Source organism: Alexandromys fortis, unplaced genomic scaffold (assembly GCF_014885135.2).
Source record: "Alexandromys fortis isolate MF-2015 unplaced genomic scaffold, M_Fortis_MF-2015_v1.1 scaffold_79, whole genome shotgun sequence".
Taxonomy (NCBI): Eukaryota; Metazoa; Chordata; class Mammalia; order Rodentia; family Cricetidae; genus Alexandromys; species Alexandromys fortis.
The window spans coordinates 4,195,520-4,217,168 of record NW_026067964.1 but is presented as its reverse complement, the minus strand read 5'-3'; the positions used below and the strand labels follow the sequence as shown (position 1 = coordinate 4,217,168).

General features: G+C 45.9%; 1 protein-coding gene across 2 annotated transcripts in view; it reads right to left on the bottom strand.

The window, feature by feature from the left end:
• Positions 1 to 17,160, bottom strand: part of Iqgap2 (IQ motif containing GTPase activating protein 2) — a 301,482-nt gene extending 284,322 nt beyond the window's left edge. Inside the window, exon 1 of one of the 2 annotated variants that reach the window (XM_050153835.1) lies at positions 16,872 to 17,160. In XM_050153835.1, coding sequence (XP_050009792.1) covers positions 16,872 to 16,917 — 46 coding nt within the window. In that variant the 5' untranslated portion in view covers positions 16,918 to 17,160. The remainder of the gene's footprint in view (positions 1 to 16,871) is intronic. The other variant, XM_050153834.1, reaches the window with a different exon arrangement.
• Positions 17,161 to 21,649: the final 4,489 nt, after the last annotated feature.

Here is a 21,649-nt window from a genome sequence, read left to right as displayed (position 1 = left end):
GAGTCACACTTCCCGAGTTCAAACCTTCATTTCACTGCTGATGAGCCGTAGCTTATGCAAGTATTTAGTCTGTCTGAACCATTTTCTCACGAGTAAAATGGGGCTAATATCACAGATCTCAGAGGATCATTGTAAGGATTACACTGGATAATTCATTTTCTTTTAAATGCTTAGAAGTCAGGAATGGGGAGGTATTAAGCCTGTAATCCCAGCATTTTGGGAAGTAGAGGCAGGGGGATCAAGGATTCAAGGTTATTATTGGATATATATAAAGTTTGAGGTAAATCCTGTCTCATAAATAAATAAACAAATCAATGCCTAAAATAGTACCTGGCACATATAAGCATTTGGATATGTTGGTTGATACCAGTACCAATAGAATTAAACAGGCAGAATAGAGTAAGACCAACCCCTTTCTTAAGCTGAGTCTATAATGTCATGTCTCAGCCTGTCACCTGCTACCACATGTGAACTATATTCTCCTCAGGCTGTCCAGGGGAGTCAGGACAGACTCAAGGCCTGGATATAGGATCTGAGTTTTCTGCTGAAGTAGGATGTCTTGAGTTTCAAAATACACTAGGTCCTTCTGCAGAGCCAACATTTTTCTTGTTAAATAACCCTGGGAACTCCTCACAGTGTACTTAGCACAATCTCTAAACTAATCATTAAGAGGCAAAAAGTGGGAAGCAGGGCGTGGTGGTGCTTGCTTGTAATCCCGGCACTTGGGAAGCAGAGGAAGAGGCATCAGGAGCTTAGCATCGTCATAAACAGAGCTGACTCAAGACCAGCCTGGAGGACATGAGACCCTGCCTCAAATAAAACCCATTAAACCAGCAACTTGGCAGGGTGGGATCAGACCGTGGTTCATATAGAGTTCTTGGCTCATTGCCATTCCAGGGAATGGAAGAATAAGTAGCCTTCAAATTCCATCGTCTGGCTAGTCCCTACTTCCCTTAGCCGCAGCAGAAGGAAGCCGGAACCACCCAAACACATGTGCTTTATCCACACTCCGCTGCCTCAGCAATACATAGAAACTTCTCTCACATACCCTGGGAAGCTGTTTTCCCTTTCCTGCAGTTCAGTTACTTTGAGCGCCAGCTTTCACCGGCCCTTGCCACCCTCATGCTCCCTAAGACCCACTGTTCTAGTGGACCCAGGTTGCCAGGCCCAAGACAGCTGGACAGAGAGGCTGAGTCCAATTAAACAGTAATGAGACATTTGGAAATACCAATTTCTGGGGACAGTTGGGATTATCTAGGCATCACTTAGGCATATTATCTTATTCTTAATAACCTATGCTGAATGAGCACCTTCTAAGCAGTAAACACTTTGCATAGATTAATTAGTCCAAACACAATTATAATTATTATCCTGATTTTACAGGCGAACTTAGCATCTTGCTTAGGTCACCTCACCAGCATTTGAAGGAGGTTGGCTAATACACCAGAACAATGTTGTATTTTTAATCCCCACATGCTCTGGGAAGGCAGCCTTTACATCACTTTCCGTTACTTCCAGAGAGCACAGGCAGCTCCGTTTCCATGCACTGTTCCAGTTTCCCCACCCAAAACTAAAGAAACACTCTTTGAAGAGTCATGAAGGACAAATGAAAGCTACACTCGAACCCTGTCCTGTGCGTCTCCTCAGATAACCAAGAAACAAATTTGCTGCAGCTAAATTTAAGCCCGTATCACTTAGTTCTCCATGGAGACAAGAGAGATGCACACAGCCCCCCCAGGAGGTCATCTGAGCGGGAGACTGCAGGTCTGCAGCGCTAACAAGGGCACATCCGACAGCAAAGATGCCTCGATCTTCTACGTCTTCTTCAATTTACTCTCTTTAAAGCGAGGAGCACACAGTGGCTTCTCAAATAACTAAACACAGAATTGCCAGTGTAGGCCAACAATCCCACTGGCTGGTACATATCCAAAAGAAGGGCATGTTCTGTTCACAGCAGCTTTTGGTCCCAGTAGCCAAGTGGCCATCAACAAACCAACAGGCATCATGGCGCACGTACACGGTCTCCACAAGCTGGAGTATTATTTGGTTTATTCATAAGGAAGGAAAAATTGACACAGACTGTGACCGGGATGAACTCTGAAGAAATGCTAAATGAGACATGCCTGGTCCAGAAGACCTAACACTAGCTCTATGATGTCACCTCCATGAGGTGTCTACAGCAGCCATTACAGAGGGGTAAGGGTAGGAACAAGGTTGTGGGTGGGGGAAAGAAGAGGAATTGCCCCTTCATACATCCAAAGTTTTGGTTCAAGAAGATGAAAAGTTCTTCAGATGGACAAGGACAGTTCACATAATTCTTTAAGATTAATTTTAGCATAAAATAATTATGTTTTCATATACATATATCATTGCATATTGCTCATATTTGCTCCCTAAATTCCCATCACTTGGTACCATTCCTGTCCCCAAATAATTCCCTTCCTTGCCTTTATATTACACACATGTATGATATTTATTTATTTATTTTTGTTCTTTGAGATAGTGTCTCATTGAGTAGTTCTTGGCTGGACTGGAACTTACTAGACCAGGCTAGCCTCAAACTTAGAAACCTGCCTGCCTTTGCCTCCCAAGTGCTGGGATTAAAGGTGTGTGTGTGTGTGTGTACTAATATGCCTGGCCTTGCATGTATATTTAAATCTAGATTTTGCACATGGGAAAATATGCAATATTTTGTTTCTCCCAACACCCTTACCCTCTTTTGTTCCCCTTCCCCTCTCTTTGAATGTCCTTCTGATGCTGCAAGGCCATGGTAATTTTATATTATATGTCAGGTTTTAACTTCTGCAAAGTTTCAAGCCTTGGCTATACATTGCAATCTCCAGGGAGGTTTTTGAAAAGTATCTACCCATCACTGGGAATGGTACATAGGACACCGTGCCCTGACAGATGTACAAAGGAAACAGACATTCAGGAGGCAACCACATCGGGAAATTGGCCTGGGCACCTCAGGGACCCAGCGTCACTAAACTGATGGAGATGCAGGAGCTATCCCATCCAGGGAAAGGAACATAGCAGTCAAACTGTGAAACTTGACTGGACCCTGAAAGATGACCCTAAAGTCCAGCTGGGGGGAATCTCCATGTAGAATTGACACTGTCCAAGGGAGATGAAAAAAAAAAGCGTGGTCCTGAGGGTGTGCCTGTGGAAGAGAGTGTCCTCATTCTCGGTAGCTTAGATACATGCTGAGGAGGTTAGAGGTGTGCTGTCCCAAAGCCTGCAGATGGGCAGGTGGTGCTGTATTCGCACATGGAAAGGCTAAGAGAAAGAAAGGAACATTCACTGTCGTCTTTGAGACTCTGAAAGTTCAAACATTTTTAAACGGGTAGAAAACAAAAACAAAAACAACCTAATGTGATTCTTTATGGTTTAATGAAAGTCATGGGGGTATGGTGGGAGTGGAGATTTTCCTTAGCCCTTCTTCCATAGGCAGCTAGTCTGATTCTTTAACTTGGCTTGGCTATGGTGAGCAGTGTGTTATAAACACAGTTAGGCAGTATCCCTGCAGGATTTAACCTTGATTCGTTTGAATATACGCACACCCAGGAGTTGGTATAACTGAATCAATGGGGAATCTATATCGAATGGGGGAGGAGGAACTTATGTATTAATTTACACAGTGTCAGCACTAATTTGCATTTACACCAGCAGTGAATGAAGGCTTCTGTTTCCTTGAGTTCTCACCGGCATGTATTGTTTTCTTCCTGGTGACAGCCATTCTGACTAGGGGTATGAAAAAGAGAGAAGATAAGAAGCAGTAACAGAGGGGGTGGATGTGATCAAAGAACATTATATACATTTTGAAATGTCGTAAAGATGCTGGGTGGTGGTGGCGGCGCACACCTTTAATCCCAGCACTCGGTAGGCAGAGGCAGGCAAATCTCTGTGAGTTCTAGGCCAGCCTGGTCTATAGAGCTAGTTCCAGGACAGGCTCCAAAGTTACAGAGAAACCCTGCCTTAAGAAAAAAAAAAAAGAGAGAAAAAGAAAAAAGAAGTCATAATGAAATTCCTTTATATAAGTAATATATGCTAATAAATTATTTTAAAGGAAAATTATAAATGTATCATGTAATAATTGAATAAAAATTAAGATACCCTACAAAAACATCCCCTGAAACAATTAGCAGCTCTAGGGGACAGCCTCTTGGAAACCAGCCTTTATTTTGTTAAGTTCCTTAGACTTTAAAGGGCAGCCATGTTGTTAGGGTTTCTACTGGGTTTGTTTCACCTCACACTTCCAGGTCACAGTCCATCAGTGAGGGAAACCAGGGGAGGGAGGGACTGAGGTAGGAACCTGGAGGCAGGAGCTCATGCACAGGCCACAGAGGAGTGCTGTTTCCTGGCTTGCTCCTCACATCTTGCTCTCTCACACTATCCTGGGTGACCTCTCCAAGGGTGGCACCACCCTCACCAATCAACAATCAATAAAAGATCCTACAGACTTGCTTTCAGGCAAATGTTATGGGGGCCATTTTCTCAATTGAAAGTCCCTCTTCCCAAATGATTATAGCTTGAGTCAAGATGACCAACAAAAACAAACAAACAAACAAAAACAAAAAACCAAAAAACCCAACCAGGATACAGGTCTACCCTAATGAATTAATGAATTAGATCTCTAAGCCAAAATGTGGTATCGCGACAGCATGGACAACAGCCATGGGAATGCACTCAACACCCGACCTTAGCCAGCTGGTGATACCTATGCTCAGCCCTGGGAGATCTCAGCCTCCAGCTGCCCAAGAGTCCACCACACCTACGCCTCCACTTCTTTCCCAAGAAGTCACAGCATCTCACCTTGTTAAAAAAAAAAAAAAAAGTTCTCTACCAACAGAAGAGGTGACAAAATTGCCTTCCCAAGCCTTATCCCCTCCCCTCCTGTAAAAACCAGAGATGGCCCTGTCTCGTACCATGTCCTTTCCTTCAGCAAACACTTTCCAACTACTCCAGACTGAAGACACGCCTCTGGGAAAGGCTTTCCAGTTTTTCAATTCCTATCATTAATTAGCAGTTTCAATTTTTACACTTCCTATTAGAGAAATGGTCAGATGGACAAAGACGATGCTGGCTAAAAGGTTTAAACCTAGAAAACCAAACTCACACCTTTCAGCCAGAGGCAAAGGAAAGCGCTCATCTCACACCAGAGTCCGCCACTGTGTGGTTCATCTCACACTGCCACTGTGTGTCTCTACACTAGAGAGGCACTACCTCTGGCCGATGAGATGCTGTATCCTTTCAACACTCAAGACCAAAGAGTTGTCGAGGAAGTGCTAGCTTGCCTCCTCACCCCACTATGCATACAGATACTGAAACTGCTTTCAGAGCCTTCTCCCTCGCCTCATGGCCCTTTGGAGGTGAAGTAAACACAAACCCACCTTCCAGATGTAGAAGGCGGCTCAGAAGTCACGCCCAGTCTCACACAGGAAGCATCACTCCCTCCCACTGCCCCTGGCCTCACAGTTCTCATTATTTCAGGCTGGTAGCACTTCCAATGGCATCTCAGTTTTGCAACAGCGCAGTGCACACATCAGTGGCTGCCACAGGCCAGGCAGGAACAAGCTAACTTGTTTTACCTGTGCACTATTCACAAATGTTTGCCTCTCCTTTCGAGGGACAAAGGTGCTGTCTGGTTAGGAGACATTAAAGGGCTTCCTGTCATTTGATGTCAGGTCTTGGTCACATGTGACCCATAAAGATACCGAATCTGCAAGCTCTGAGTAAAGTCCATGGCACAGAGACACCTCTCATCTCGTGCTGAATGATCACGAGTGATCCAGCCCTTTCTGGGTTGTCAAGAGTTCTCCTTTTAACAGAAGGGAGCAGCCCCTCTGCACTGTGCCAGCAATCTTTACTCTCTGGAGATGCTACTTGATTCATTATGAAGATGAACCCCTATACACTTCCTTAGAAATGTTTAAATGCTGAATAGCTACTGCTGATAGGGTTTCCTCTTTCATCATTGCTACAGTTTCTTTCCTGATCCTTATGCCTTTGATCCAAACTTTCATTATCTCCAATTGAACTACAGCATCTCAGAGTCCTGGGACCTCTCAGCACGTCAGTCTCTCTCTCTCTCTCTCTCTCTCTCTCTCTCTCTCTCTCTCTCACGCACGCACACATTCTCATATGCATACACATACACATACAAGCACACCTGGACACTGAACTGTCACAAATTCTCCCAGTCATAATAGACTTGCTCTACAGGCTCTGATTTTCTCCAAGTTGAGACCACAGCTACAACGGACTCTGTGTCTTGAGAAGCAAAAAGGTAAGTACTTTTAGCTTTTCCAGCTATAGAAATGCATACCAGAGAAAATTTGGAGAAGAGGAAAAACTATCCATTATCTCCATAAAACGGTTGACATGACCGTTTCTCTGCCTTTTGACTAAAATTCGGAGTAGAAACAGCTGAGACAACCTAAGTACCAAGTGCTGGGAAGACAGTGTTGACCAAAGAGCACACTCCTGACAGGCACCAATTTTATTATGTTCTACCACATTATTCTAAGAGGAATCAATGTGGTACAATGTTTTCTTAAATACACGTTTGCTTTATTTTTTGAGAAAAGTAATACATACTGAAAGAATCTTTCAAATACTGTACCTATCCTTGCTCTGAGTCCCTGTCCTAAAGGCAATCTCTAAAACAATTCTACAGAACTTTCAAGAACGATCTCACAAACACAGGCTAAACAGAGTGTTGCTTGCTTGGTGGCTTGTTTGCCTGTCTTACTTAAGAGACCAAAGGTACATGTGCGGAGGTTCCAAAACTACCACGTAAAAGTACATTAGAAATTTCATTTCTTTCTCAGAGCTCACCTCATTAAATACGCAAAGTTACAGTCGCAGCTCACACCGGGGAGAAATATATATGCACAAACGACTCGCCAGTTCAGACTAACAATAGCGAACACTTTTCAGGAGACACAAGGAGAAAAGCTTCGAGACTGTCCCCAGAATCAATGCCAAAGGACGGACCTGGTTTGCATGGAGAGGAGAAGTATCTTTATATATGCTTTCTTTTTTTTTAAAAAAAAAAAAAGTATGTTTTCCATTTGCAGAATAAAAGTCATTAGTAAACGCAGAACAAAGCGAGCACAAGTTTGTAGTAGTTTTGGAATGATCGTTTCTCAGGCAAGCTTCCTAAGAGTTTAACAGGCAGCAAGGCTCCAGAAGCCGCCTTATTAGAACTCACATGGGAACTGCACTGTGGGGGGTGGCGGGTAGAGCTCATTCCATGCGCCTGTGTGACTGACATCTTGCCAAGTCCTCCAGTGCAACCCTGCAAAGCCTGCCTGCTCAGGGAGCCCACAGCCGAAGCAAAGGAAGAGAAAGTGATCTACTCAAGTTCCCATGATGGAACCTGCCAAGTCTGGCTGATGGCAGTGGCTCCTTTTGGGGAAGTGGGGAGTAGGGAGATTGTAAATGATTATATGATACGTGTGGTTTAAATTTGAAATGTTCCCCCATTGAGAAACCAGCTTGTATCTCAAGCCATTGTTCCCTAGACATCTGTGCTATTTTGGGAGACTGTGGAACCTTTAAAACATGAGGTTTGTCTGAAAAAAGTGGGTCATTAGGTTGAAAGTTATAGTCGGTTCCTAGTACCTGCCTCTCTCTGTTTCATGGTCTGCTGTGATATGAACAGTCCCTGACGCTGCTCCGGCTGCCATTAACCCCGTTGGTCCACCATGCCCTCTGTGCTATGATGGGCTGAAAGTCTCTTGAAACTAGGAACCCAAATCAATTTTTCCTCCTGTATTTATCTTTGTCGGGTATCATGGTAACAAGGATATAAAAGTAGCCAGTACAAGACACTCACTGGAATAAATAATTGTAATAATAATAAATAGAAGGGAAAGGTAGAAGGGAGAAGGTAAGAGAACAAATAAGTCATCTGAAAGCGAATAGCCAAGGATTTTTATTTCTTAGTGGGCTGAAGACCAAGCCGAGGACCTCAAGTAAGAGCTCTCTGTCTGTCACTGAGTGCCAGCCCCAGCCTGCAAGGTTCTCCAGCACCCTAGTTACCACACAGTTCAGTTTCACTGGGCCTGTGAACTTCAAACTTGGCAAACGTCCTGGAAGCAGTGAGGTCTGAAGGATGCCTAATGAGTCCATGTACTTCCTCCTTCTCCTCCTCACCTCCCTGCCAGTCTCCCACAGGAGAGTTGGCTGACCTGGGCAATAAACTACAGTTGAAGCCAGGCATAGCATATCAAGACTTTTCCAGTAGTTCCTTCTCATTTATCTGACACTAAATCCTTCAGAGCAGCAGCAGCGGCAATGACCACTAGCCCTGGAAGGCTAAATGAGATGGGGACAGCTTGCTAACTTTCAAATGATGATTCAGGTATGCTGGGGACAGCTGCGAGACCACTGTGAGGACATGACACCCATCACAGAAACCCAAACCTTCTCCAGCCTTATTTGGAAACACTAATAAAATACGAGAGTTTAGGTGAACATCAACATATTAATTTGATCCTCAACTAAATTAATAGACAGAACTCGATGTCCCCAGAAAAGACTAAAGAATTTTCATAGTCTCAAAGGAGAAGGAGATAGGAATGCAGATAGACTTTGCGTAGAAGGGGGAAGGAGAGCTGGGAATAGAAAGACAAATGAAGCAATGATGGATGAAGGGAATTGCACCAATGCTACCCATCATTAGAGACAGGGCCCAGTGGAGGCCCATTCTGGGCACACACAGGTCCATATAAAATCATTCGACCCTTTAAAGATACACTTTCCCAACCACATGTTGCAAAAATCGAAGCAACTTGCTTGGCATCCACAGGAGAAAGCAAACCTAAACTCAAGATGAACTGTCTGCTCTTTACTCCAAACTCAGTGATTAGCAATAGAAATGAGTGCCTCTTTTAGGTAAAAAGTAGAATAAAAACGGACTGAGCTAAACTTATAACAATAGCACTCATTCCTGGGGCCAAAGGGCAGAGTACTGGCTAGATTCCTAAGTAATTAAAATATATTAGCACATGCAAATCAGCGTAGCTAGAGCCAACAGAACAAAATATATTATTAACATTACTTAAGATTGAATTCATATTGTCAATGAAATATGAGAACTAAGCAAAATCATCAGGAACTAAGCTACTTTAGTTGAACCACGGTCCCTCATAAATATGCCAAGTCAGTCCCGCCCGCTGAACTACAACCTAGTCCTTCTAGCCCCCTTGAACCTAAATTGGGTTCAATTTAGGGCAAAGTCCTTCTACATTGCCCAACTAGTTCTCCTGGGCTCAATTGATCCGTCTACCTTAGTTGCCTGAGTTGTCTGACCTGCAAATGCATATGCCAAAAGCATCTAAATTTTTATTATTGGGGTTTTTTGTTGTTGTTGGCTTTTATTTTTTGAGGTAGTCATACTCAGCCAGACAGCCAGACTACCCTCAAAATCATGGCAGTCCTGCTTCAGTGCGAAGAATGCGTGTGTAAGTCACTGCACCCAACTACATCTTTTATTGATAATTTATTTATTTATATTTTATGTACATTTGTCTGCATGTATGTCTGTGTGAGGGTGTTGGATCCTCTGGAACAGGAGTTACAGACAACCCGGAGCTGCCACGGGGGTGCTGGGAACTGAACCCAGGTCCTCTAGAAGAGCAGCCAGTGCTCTTACCCACTGAGCCATCTCTCCAGCTCCCCCACCAGCTGTTTTTTTTTTTTTGAAAAATAAACAAAAATCTTTTCTTTCAGTAGGAATAGAAAAATGAAAGCAGTTAAAAGCTTACTCACTCACTTTGCAAAAACCCTGCATGCACAGTGAGGAGAGTCACAGAACATTGGAAACAGCTTTTCAGGAATGTCCCAGGACATCAGCATCACCTGGAACATTAGTGAAACTCGGAGAGTGGGGGGACGGAGTCCAGAACTTCTCCAGGCTGGGTAAGGCCAGGCATCTGCCTTTTCACAAGTTTCCAAATAATGCTCCAGTCCTTTGAAAACTACTGCCCTGAGGAGATGCTCCCGTGACAGACAGGTCGCGTGCAATACATGATTGCAAAAAGACACTTTATCCTAACCAAGTGACCAAGAAGCAACTCATGGTTATAAAGCCAAAGGAGAATCCAGCTAAATGTGGTAAAATCTGTGGGTCTCTTGCTAAAGAGACAAGTTCCCCAGCCAACTGCCAATAAATAAGCTGCACCCAGGGTCGCAATCATTCTTCACCCAAACCAGGACATTGGTCATCAGAAGACCATGATTACCAGTGGAACGTGAGAGGTGGAAATTGCCACAGGTAACGCTGAGAATGAGGAAATAAGAAGAGGAAGAAACCCTATTGCCTGATGACCTAGCTGTCAAGGTCCATGCCCACTCTAACTATGCATGTTTTCCTTACCTGTTCTCAGAGAACTCACTAACTTCAGCAAAGCCATCTAGCAACGCTGCCTATCCTAAAGGTACTCCCAAACCAGAGGACCTTGGGCCAGTCGGAACAGAGTGCATCTTGTGCACACACACCCATACCTACTCTCTACTATTTTACTGAGCTACTTGCTCAAGAACATGTTTAAACAAACAAAAAAAAAATGAGCATCTCAAAGCCCAGGAAGATACCTATTACTCAGGCACCCATAAAACACCACAAACCTGCTAGGCTGAAGAGATGCTTAGCCGTTGAGAGCACTGGCTGCTCTTCCAGAGGACCAGGGTTGAATTCCCAGTGCCCACATGGCAGCTCACAACTGTTTGTAACACCAAGATCTGACACTCTCACACAAACATATATGCAGGCAAAACAGCAATGCACATAAAATAAAGATGAATAAATTATACTTTAAAAAAGATACCACAAGATATACTTTTTAAAAAGATACCTTTACTGCCTATAAATAAAGGACTCCATGATGTGTCCCCTCCCAGTTACTTCTTTACTCCTCAGCATCCATCCACAATAAGCATATATCCTGGCGAAATATTCCCACAACAAACACACCAGAATACCTTTCAGTTTTGCCCCTGACCTATCCGAAGGTCTTATTCAAATTCAGAATCCTCAACAAAGTCTTTTCGTTGCTCCAGCCTACGGTTCTCACATTATCACTTCCGCAGAACTTGAGAATACACTAAAAAGAGTTATTCCTTATCTATCAGCCTGCCTTTCTTTCTTCCTTCCTCCCAAGCTCCCTTCTTTCCTTCCTTTCTTCTGACAGGGTCTTATGTAGCTCAGGCTGGCCTAAAACTCCTAAGTAGCTGAGGATGGCCTTGAACTTCCAAGAGCTGAGATCACAGGGATAGCACTTGCCTACTTTCTGCAGTGCCGGGGATCAAACCCGAGGCATCCCACATGCCTGCCATTCATTCTATGGACTGAGCTATATCTCCAGTCCTCAGATTTTCTTTGAAGTTATAAGTAGCTATGACCCCCTCCCCCACAGTGTTTTGTACATAAGAGATACATGCTCAAGTAATGGAAATAACTACAATTTGTTTAGCCCTGTGATCCAACAACCACACATGAATCAGGTCTATAACTCAAGGTGCCGGAGGAGACACCAAGGCCACTCAGGCAGGGATGGAAGTCAGAATTCAGACTTAAATCTATTCACCTTTCAAGCTCTTGCCATCTCCATCCCATTAGGCTGCCTCTGAAGAAGAAAAGATAAAAAGGGCAAAAAGTGAGAGTGGATGCTCGCTAGTCAGCAGGCCACACCACTGCACGCTTTTCTCATCAAACCCAGGCTTCAAGGGACGGATGGTATACGTAATAAAATGCATTTTACAAATTATCCTATTTAGAGCCATTGGTGCGTGCCACTATATTCTTATGGAAAAGCCTTCTTTTCATAGCAGGGCCCCAGAGCCTGATGGAATGTCTTTATCTATACACAGAATCCTTTGACAAGCCTGAATGTACTCTAGAAATATAAGTCTATGCATTGCCTATGCTTTCTTGTGGAAAAAGCAAGCTTTGAAATTGACCTTAAAGAACACAGCGCATCTAATTTTAATAGCACCCCATCCGATTGTCTATAAGTTTCTGGACTTTGATGAATCTTCCTTCCTTGACCAATAGCTGAAAAAGACAGAAGGGAGTAACCCCCTACACACACACACAGACATACACACAACTCAGGTATGGCATCTTGGCAAAATGGTGGATGAGGAAAGACTCCAGTCTAGCCATGTTGCTTCAAGTTGTCCCTGTCACCAACTAGCTGTGCGGTCTGACACAGTATCGTGAATTTCAGCTTCTGTGAGAATTTTGCCATACTCCTTTCTCCCAATCCCCATAAAGTAATACTGAGCAGATAGGAACAATAACACATTTTAAGCACCCAGGCTTAGTAGGTCACAAGTCTTAATTCCACAGCCCGTGGTAATTGCCTGCTCTGGAACTGAGTGACCTCTGCTTCTGTGTTGGCTACCCCGAAGACGGAGCAACATTAGTGCTGTTTGCACAGGAGCCTTGAACCAAAGAGAGCTGTTGTAAAGGTTATGGAGGGCTGGCGCAGGGATCAGTGGATGAGCGTAGACAAGGCCTGGGGTTTGGTTCCCAGCACCAAGCCCAGAAAAGGGTAGGTGAGCAAGGGGCAGCTTCAAGCTAACAGTTCCCTAGAGAAAAGAAGGTTAGCTAACACCCCAAATAACATGAACTTGGAACACAAACTTGGTATTACAAGCTTAAACTCTCCCAAACAAGTCATTCAGCACGTGTAATTAAAGTTAAAAGCATACTAAAATAACACTTTAGCTGCTGACCTTCGGGAGCTCAACCAAAACACAAGAACATAAAGGAGTAGCTTGGCTTTCTGTCTGTGGGGCCAGCATCACAGGGTAGCGTCGCACACCTACCTTCTCCCACCTCGCAGATGAACGTGCAGAGGGAGTTAGAGCTGAGCTGCACGCAATAGAGCCACCACCACTGCCCTTTCACACAGCGCTGTCGGCCGCTTCAGAAATGACATTAAGGTAAAGCACCGGCTGCATTAACCACCTCAATAGTCCAGTTCCCAGGCGATTAGAAGTCACACCGCCCAGCCTTCTGACGAGAGCATCTCTCAATAATCAACATTATCAGCTACAGCTTTTCAACACATGAAGAAGGGGAGGAAGATTGATTGATGATGCCCTTGTGTGTATATGTACATGGGTTGCCTGCACATGTCAGTCTCGGGTCTTGAAGCTATCTACCTTTTGGTTTTTGAGACAGGGTGTCTCACCAGGACCTGGTGCTCTCTGATTAGGACAGGCTTGCTCACCAGTGAGCCTCAAGGATCATCGGCCTCCCCAGCACTGTGTCTATAAGCGTGTGCCTCTGCCACCGTATCTGGATGTTCTCTTCTTTATTTGACCAGGGCTCTAGGGATAGATATCAGACCTTCATGCGTTCCAGGCAAGTACTTCACTGACTTAGCTATCGCTCCGACCTTTATGCTGAACTTTTTCCTTCTCTCTCTCTCTTTTCTCTCTCTCTCTTTAAAAGATTTTGCCATGTAGCTCAGACGAGCCTCGAGCTCTTCATATAATCCAAGCTGACCTCAAAATCATAATCATCCCGCCTTGGCCTTGGGTATTGGAATTACAAGCTCGTACCACCACACCTGGTGGATGCTTCACTTTCTGAAGGGAGCAAACAAGGACACCTTGGTCACTGTTATTTTTACAATGCAACTCATGAGAAGGACCTGTGTTTTTCAGAGTAGAAGTCCATCCTTCTTGCCCAGAATGACACTCCAATGTTGACTGGATTGCTAGTGAGGAGGGACCGTAACTGGAGGTCTTTTGCTTTCACAGTCCTCTTTAACTCTCAAGTAATTAACTGGAGTAAAACTTTCGACAGATCGTGGTTTTTCAGGCAGTGGGTTTTCGGGAGTCACTCAGCAGATACATCATAATTCATTTCAAAGGCAGAAAAGTTACTGTATGTTGCGCCTAAGCATCCATGCTATTTAAACCTGTATCTACATCTGTGTCTGTGTTTGCATGACTAAGGCTGTTGCCTCTTCTTTCTGGCCGCTCCTCAACACTGCACTACTGCGATGACAGCATTGCCTTGTTTGTAGCACATCACAAGACTTTGCAGGCTGCAGGAGAACATGACCAGGAATAACAGGAATTAAATGGAAATGAGTCTATATCATTTTAATTCAGTGCACACCTGTGTCCAAATCAGGACGCCCTCAGCAATCTACCATGAAGAGTCTACTGACAAATCCCTCAAGTACAACTTAGGATGTGGTATTTTACAGACACGTAACCTGGGAGGGAAGAGGAAACTTGAGCCAAGTTAATTTAATTGCTCAATGTAAGAATTACTGACTGTAAAAACAGTTCAAGGGGGTAGAGAGCAGAAAAGCCCACACTTGAAGCAAGTAAAACAACTTCATTCAAACAACCAAATGGTTGTGTTTCAATTTTACCAGAGTCTCAAAGACTTGGAATTGTTAGCACCGAACTGACATCAGAACAAACTATTGGCGTTTACTTTAAGTCTTGGGGCTCCAACCTGTGTTGTAGAGCTGGAAGCCTCCTGAACTCACCTGCTTACCAATCCAGGAAGCAAGAAAAGGCATGCCCTATAACACAAGGTGAGGACAACCCTGTTGTCTTTCCTGACACCGCACCGTGTTCAGCCCTGACAAGGGGCCCAGAAAACCAACAACTCATATACCAAACCAGGACCTTCTGGATAAATAGTCAAAGAGTTCAGTAGTGTCTATTAACACCAAGGTACACTCTGGCAGATATGCTGTGTGCGTGCGTGTGTGTGTGTGTGTGTGTGTGTGTGTGTGTGTGTACATGTGTGTGTATGTGTGCACCTGTGGAGGTCAGATAACAACTTAGAGGAGTTAGTTCCCTCCTTGTACCATGTAGATCTTGGGACTTGAACTCAGGTCATCAGGCAGCAAGCACCTTTACTGGCTGAGCCATCTTACCAGTTCTAGATATCATTTTTAAAAAGCATACTATATATATATACATATATGTGTGTGTATACATATATATGCTAGACATGAACATGGTATCAAAAGTATTGTTTACATGGCATAGCTGGCTACTGTATTAAAGCCTTCGTATTTCACAGTGTGGTTAACACAGAAGCACATAGTCCCCATTTGACCATGATGAGTCATGGGAGAACAGCACTTGACAAACCCAGGGAAGGTAAATAAATCACTCCAAGAATGGGCACCCCCACCCTGCAACACCAGATTAGCACAAAAAGAGGAAGATTTCCCAGGAAAGACGCTCCACAGAGCAGGCTTCAGGTTTGCCAGGTCTATGCCTCCTTGATTGGGCTCCTAAAACACGCTGAAGTGGTAGGCTGATTCAATAAAAACCAGGCACCTCAGATGCCCATGCAGGGGTGAATGGAAAGAGGCGTGATCCTGGGCTACATTCATCACCTCTACACCAGGACGTCGCTAATGAGGGCTAGCTCAGGCCACGTGATGTCAAACCATGTTGTAATGTGGGGTCACCTAGTTTACAGACTTCATAGTCATCTTACAGCTCGGCACAGTGAAACCACCTTATGTACCAAGAGCTGGTCACGTGAACGGACATCCAAAGCCTGAGGTTGACTGCAACCACCAGATGAGCACAGGGCTCCTCCTCCTGTCCCGGAGCTCTCTGTGTGGTTTACCAACTGCAAACTGGCCCAGGCTGCAAAATACTGGGTCGCGCTGGATGCATTTTCTCACTTTATAGAAGCTACAGCTGGCTCCTTCTACTTGTCACAAGAAGAAAGGAGGGGGAGGGGAACCTCCCACCTCTGACAGACCACAAGGACTGGGATGTGACTGTGTGAGTTAGTGTGAGTGAGTGAGTGAGTGAGTGAGTGAGTGAGTGAGTGAGTGAGTGAGTGAGTGAGTGTGTGTGTGTGTGTGTTAGGGAAGCTGGCGACCCTCTTCCAAAAATTTCATCTGTGTTCCTACCAAACACCCCAAACCACACGTTCACACTAACTCTAATGCAGGCATCAATCACCACCTTAACTTAAACCTGGTACTTCTGCTACCAAGGCCAGTCTGAGCAAAAGATTAACCCATGGTTCTTGGCCATGAGTTTGCCGACAGGGCCAATCCTGGAGAAAAAGCCAGCTTACTGTTTGTTTTAAAGGAAATACTTCCTACCACAGATTTAGGACTCTGAACTCTGCACACGGGGCCACGTGGTTGGTGATAATCTGGCTCCCTCTTGTTAGTCAAAGCCACCTCTTTCCGCGGGCAAGCCCGGGTAGCCCACACCACCACCTTCAAGACAGGCTCCCAGTCTGTCCTCACAGAAATCCTCCCGCGCGAGGGATTGGGGGCGGGGAGAGCCGCCAGGAAAGTGGGTGGGGGCGGGACGTGTCCCTGTGGGCTTTGGCTGGAAGGGCCTCACACCTGTGGGGCCCAAAGAGGCTCCAGCTGCTCAGGTGAGGCCCAAAAGAGGCTAGGAGGAGGAGAAGCCTGCCCTTCCAAGAAACTGACTTCACCTCTCGCAGAGCGCTCAGTTACAGTACTTGCGGTGCCCACCTGTAGCCACAGCAAACAAACTTTCCGCCCCTTAAGGGTGGGAAGCATCAGACCCCCTCCACCCCTCGCTGGCCCCAGCCGGCAGCGCCTGGAACTAGGCGGGCTCCTCACCTGACACCCCTAAACCACAACCTGATCTGCGCCCGCGCCGCTGAGACTTGCGGGGTGGAGGGACGTGGCTGGAAGCTGGGGTTAGGAATTTGGAGGACAGGGGCGGAAATAGGCGCTCGGCTGCTTTGCAATCCCACTTCCCAACTTTGCCAGCCGCTGCCCTCCGCGGCGCGCACCCGGCCCCCCTCGGCCTCCCCAATGCCGTCCCAGCGAGAGGGGTTCCCCAAGCTCAAAGGGAGCCCTCTCACTCACAGCCATAGCGGGGCCGTTGCAGCGACGGCAACTCTTCGTGCGGCATCCTGCGCGGCTCCGGGGGGCCTCCCGGGGCGCGCCCCCCGTGGCTCTCCTCGCTGGCCAGGCTCGCCGGCTCCGCGCCCCAGGGGCGCGCTCCGATCCCGCCTCCGGCTGCCCTCGCCCGGCTTCTCCGAGCTGGCCGACCCTCTCCCTTGGTGTTCCTTCGCCCGCGCCCGCAGCGGCCGCGTCTCGCTGACACTGAGGCAAAAGTGAACTCTCTCCTCCCTCGCTCGCCCGCCCGCCCCGGGCCGTGCCGCCTCCCCCAGCAGGTTTCCTTTCTCCTCCCGCCCGGCCCCGTTATTCACCGCGGTAGGAGCGCGCCGCCGAGCAACGACCCCTACTGGACGCCCCGCGCAGCGCGGCGGAGCGAGGTCCCGCCTCCCGGGAGAGGAAGGGGCTGAGTGGCGTACGAGACCCTGCAGCTGGGGCCCAGCGCACAGCTGGAGGGCGCCTTGGAGCGTTCGGAGGGTGGAAGTGAACCAGCGCAGGGAAGAGCAAGAAAAACCACAGCAGACCACAGGCACCCTGTTCGCCTGGGTGTTGCTCGGTGACTGGGGGACAAACACTGCAGTTCCTTTTCCTCTAGGGAGACTGCACGGGGACACCACTTCCCCCGCCTGCTTTTGGATTTGGGGGTTTAAAGGAAAGTTGCTTGTGACTTTTGGTCTACGAGACACAGGATTGCCTTTTTTTTTTTTTTTTTTTTGACAAGAAACGGTAAGGGTGAGCTCCTGCGCACGCTGGAGCGGCAAGATAAACAGTCTCCAAACAGCACGCAGAACACAACTGCCAGTCATCCGCCCATCCCCTCTGCCTGCCCGCCCCAATGTGCAAAACTGTCGCTCAGGCCCAGCCGGGGTCGCACAATCAAACCCCTTTCCGGCTCAGCGTTTGAGACAGAAACCACAAGTGGCTGTTTCAAAAGCCGACGTTTCATGCGGTCGCTTGGAAACTGGAGGAATGTGGAGCCCCTTTAAACCTGGACTCCCGCTTTTTCACAAATGTGGGGTGTGGGGGTGATCACATGGCTGGAAAAGAATAATCGAAAGAGATGATTTAGCTGAAGAACGGTGGTCTAGCGACACTGGTCACCTTTAATTAAGCAAAACCACAGAGGGCGGCCAGCCGTTTTCTGGGAGATACAGTGAACTCTTGAAACTGGAAATTCAGAGTCTCGGGTTGAAGCTCCCGAACTTGCGTTTCTTAACAAGCCACCGGTGTGGCTGAAACTAAGCTAGTTTATGAGTCACATTGACACGAGGAGTGTAGATCTCTTTGGACTTGAATCTCATTGGATGAGAGCAGGAGGTACTTTTTTCCTGGAGACGTTGCAATCTCACCTGGTTGGAAGGTGATAAAAGGGATTTTTCCTTCCTCAAAAAGTAGATGCTTCTAATGTTATGGGAACTCGGAGAGGGAAATGGCCACAGTTTGAAGCAGAAGCCATGGCAGTGGTGATCATCCAGAGGCCAGTTTAGTAGCCCTGCTTCTTCATGTCTTAAGAGATGCCATGTTGATCTCTAAAATTCAGGCTTTTCTGTTTATCGAATACGACTGCTCACACCAGTTTTGAATGTGAGCACAGGACTTAGGGCCTCAACAAGTACACAGTCTCTGTATCTAGAGCTGGGGCGAAATCACTGAACTACAACGTACTGACTGAGAAGACGATAAAGTGTGGCGTCAGGTGGAGTTTGAAGAATAGGCAAGAGCAGGGTGGAGACTCTCCTCTCCTAGGAGACAGGCAGGGGTGGGAGAACACGGGCTGGAACCTGAGGCAGCCTTGAGGAGGAGCTGGGAAGCTGTTAATAGCTTGTAGATTGTAGAGGACTTTCTGAATGTCAGACCAAGAACACTGAGTATGACCATTGAAGAACCTTTGAGAGCTCATAAAGACTTGCCAGGGTGGTTTTGTTATTTGTTATTTTTGAGATAGGATCTTGCCCTGACCCTAAGCTAGTCCTCCAACTCCTGATCCCACAGCCTCAACCTCCCAAGTGTGGGGATTGCATAGGAGGGCCACCACAACCACCCAGTACTTCTTGGTATTGAGCATGAAATGGCAGAATGTTCTGGAGTTGACCATAGGTGAATTCTGGAGCAGGTTATAAAATGTATTAGAGCAAGCAAGGTGGAGATGCTGGTGTTGGATGGGGGGCTACAGCAGGTGTTAAGCAAGAGGAGCTTTTGTGAAGTCCAGCTCGGTAACCAGGCTGGGGGCTGCTTTCCTACAGACAGGCCAAGAACCTCAGCACTCACAGAGCAATCACACACGTTTGCAGGTGTTGTGGAATATTAGTTAAAGATTCATTTATGCTGTGAAACATTTGTTTAATGGTGCAAAAATGTTGCATTCTTTTATGTTGCATTTGTTTAACTCTGTAAAACTGTTTTACTTTGTTGGTCTAAAATGCCTGATTGGTCTAATAAAGAGCTAAACAGTCGATAGCTAGACAGGAGAAAGGATAGGCAGGGGCTGCCAGGCAGAGAGAATAAAAAAGAGAGAGAAGAGAGCTCCAAGGAGCCACCCAGCTACATAGTAAGCCATGGAGTAAGAAGGAAAGAAATGAGTACTACACAGTGGTTAAAAAAAAAAAAAAGACATTTTGAAATTTGCACCAATGGATGGATCTAGAAAAAAAAAACATTGAGTGAGGTAATTCAGACCTAGGAAGAAAAATATAATATGTACTCACTCATAAGTGGCTTCTAGACATAAAGCAAAGAAAAAAACAACCTACAGCCCATAACCGCAGACAACCTAAACAACAAAGAGAACCATCAAAGAGACAAACAGGGATCTACATAGGAAAGAGAAAAAGACAAGCTCTCCTGAGTAGATTGGGAACATGGAGGTCACAGGAGAAGGTAAAAGGGGATGGGGAGGAGGAGAGGGAAGCAGAGAAAAATGTATAGCTCAATAAAAATAATTTTAAAAAGAAGTTTAAAAAGGGTATATAGAAAGTAAAAGCCTAGAGGCAAAAGATAGACAAGATAATTTAATTTAACAAAAGCTGGCTAGAAACAAGCCAAGCTAAGGCTGGGCATTCATATGTAAAAATAAGACTCTGTATTTATTTGGGAGTTGGGTGGTGGGCCCCCCAAAAAAGTAAAAGAGAAATAAAACCAAAACGACAACAAGGCACAGGTAGGCTGGATAGAGTGAAATCCGCTGCTGGTAGAATATAAACACCAAGATGTAAGAAAGGAGATTACAGTTCTAGGTTCACTGACTGCTGCCTGATGAGCTCCCTGGAGGATCTGCGGCTGTGACAGCTGATGCCACTCTGAGAACTGAATGCTAAGAAGCAATCCTAAGGCCGGGCTCCTATCTTCCCGTGTCTGAAGTCAATCTCCGTCACGTTGTGTGCACTGTGCTATCTCACAGACCGCCACACAAACCTGTCAGGAAAGAAGCTCACCTGCAGAATGCTGGACTATTGTTTTCAAGCCTGACTTCAACCTTAGAGTCAGATAAACGCCTGGCAGCACGGCAGTTTTCTCCTTCTTTCATTGTGAGAACAGCAAAAACAAACAAACAAACAAACACCACGCGGCTAGACCATGGGGGCGGGGAGAAAATGCTTCTTGGCTGTTGTTTTGCTTTAGGTTTCCTTTCCTACAAACACGTGCTTATTTAGCATGTATATATGTGCACACGGCACTTGTGTGCATGGTGCGGGTGTGGAGGTCAGAGGGCAGTTCGGTGACATTGGTTTTCTGCTAGCATCATTTGGGGGCTGGGAGGTAGCCCTCAGATTGTTAGGCTTGGCAGCAAGTGTCTGGACCCACTAGGCTCCCAGACACTTTTTGTAAGGCAAGAGAGTTCTTTCTTTGCTGCAATATTCAAAATGACATTGAAGAGCTGCGAACCATTATCATCATCACTATTATGATTATTGTTAAGTTGGGAGCATAGCCTCCAGCCTCTGGCATCCATCCCAGCCCCCAGGCCTGGGAGATGTATTGGTCTGGACTCCAAATCCCAGCATGCCAGGTCCTGACACCTGGGGGAGGGGGAGGATGTCAGGGCCACTCCCACAGGGTATTTAAGTGAACTCCAGAGAAGAAACTCGTGGTTTTTGAGTCTGCATGGGCTCCCTGATGTCCTGGCTCCGGAGAGCGTCATTCATAATAAAGCGATGGGCATTTTGATTTGGTTTGATTTTACCTAACTGGATTTCTTGTGCCAGAGGAGCTGCCCTTTTCTTACTAATTTTTACCTATCAATTATGATTAGTATTTGAGACATGACCTTCCTATGTAGCTCAGGTCAGGATTGACTTTTGATCTTCCTGCCTCAGTCTCCCAAAGGCTGGGATTATAGGTATGTGCCACAACAGCCAACTCTAATAACCAATTTTTGAAAAAAAAAAAAAAAAGTTGGAATTATGAGGGAGCTGGATTTTTTGTTAATATTGTGTTTCAAATTAAATTTACACACAGCTCTTCTGTTAAAAAGTTGAAATGTCAATGAAAATGCTTGGAAATTAAAAACAAATTATTATGGTACTAAAGTTTGAAACTAAGACCTCCCTTAAGCAAGGAAGCCCCTACCACAGGGCTATATCCCAGCCCCTTTTTGATTGTCTGCTCTGAGACAGGGTCTCATTGTTCTGTCTAGTAGTTCAGTCTAGCCTTGTCCTCCTCAGGCACCCCTTGTACCTGAAATGCCCCCCAACTTAGTCTCCTAACAACAGGTCTGGCCTTTTGGTTTTTTTCCCGCATAGGATCTG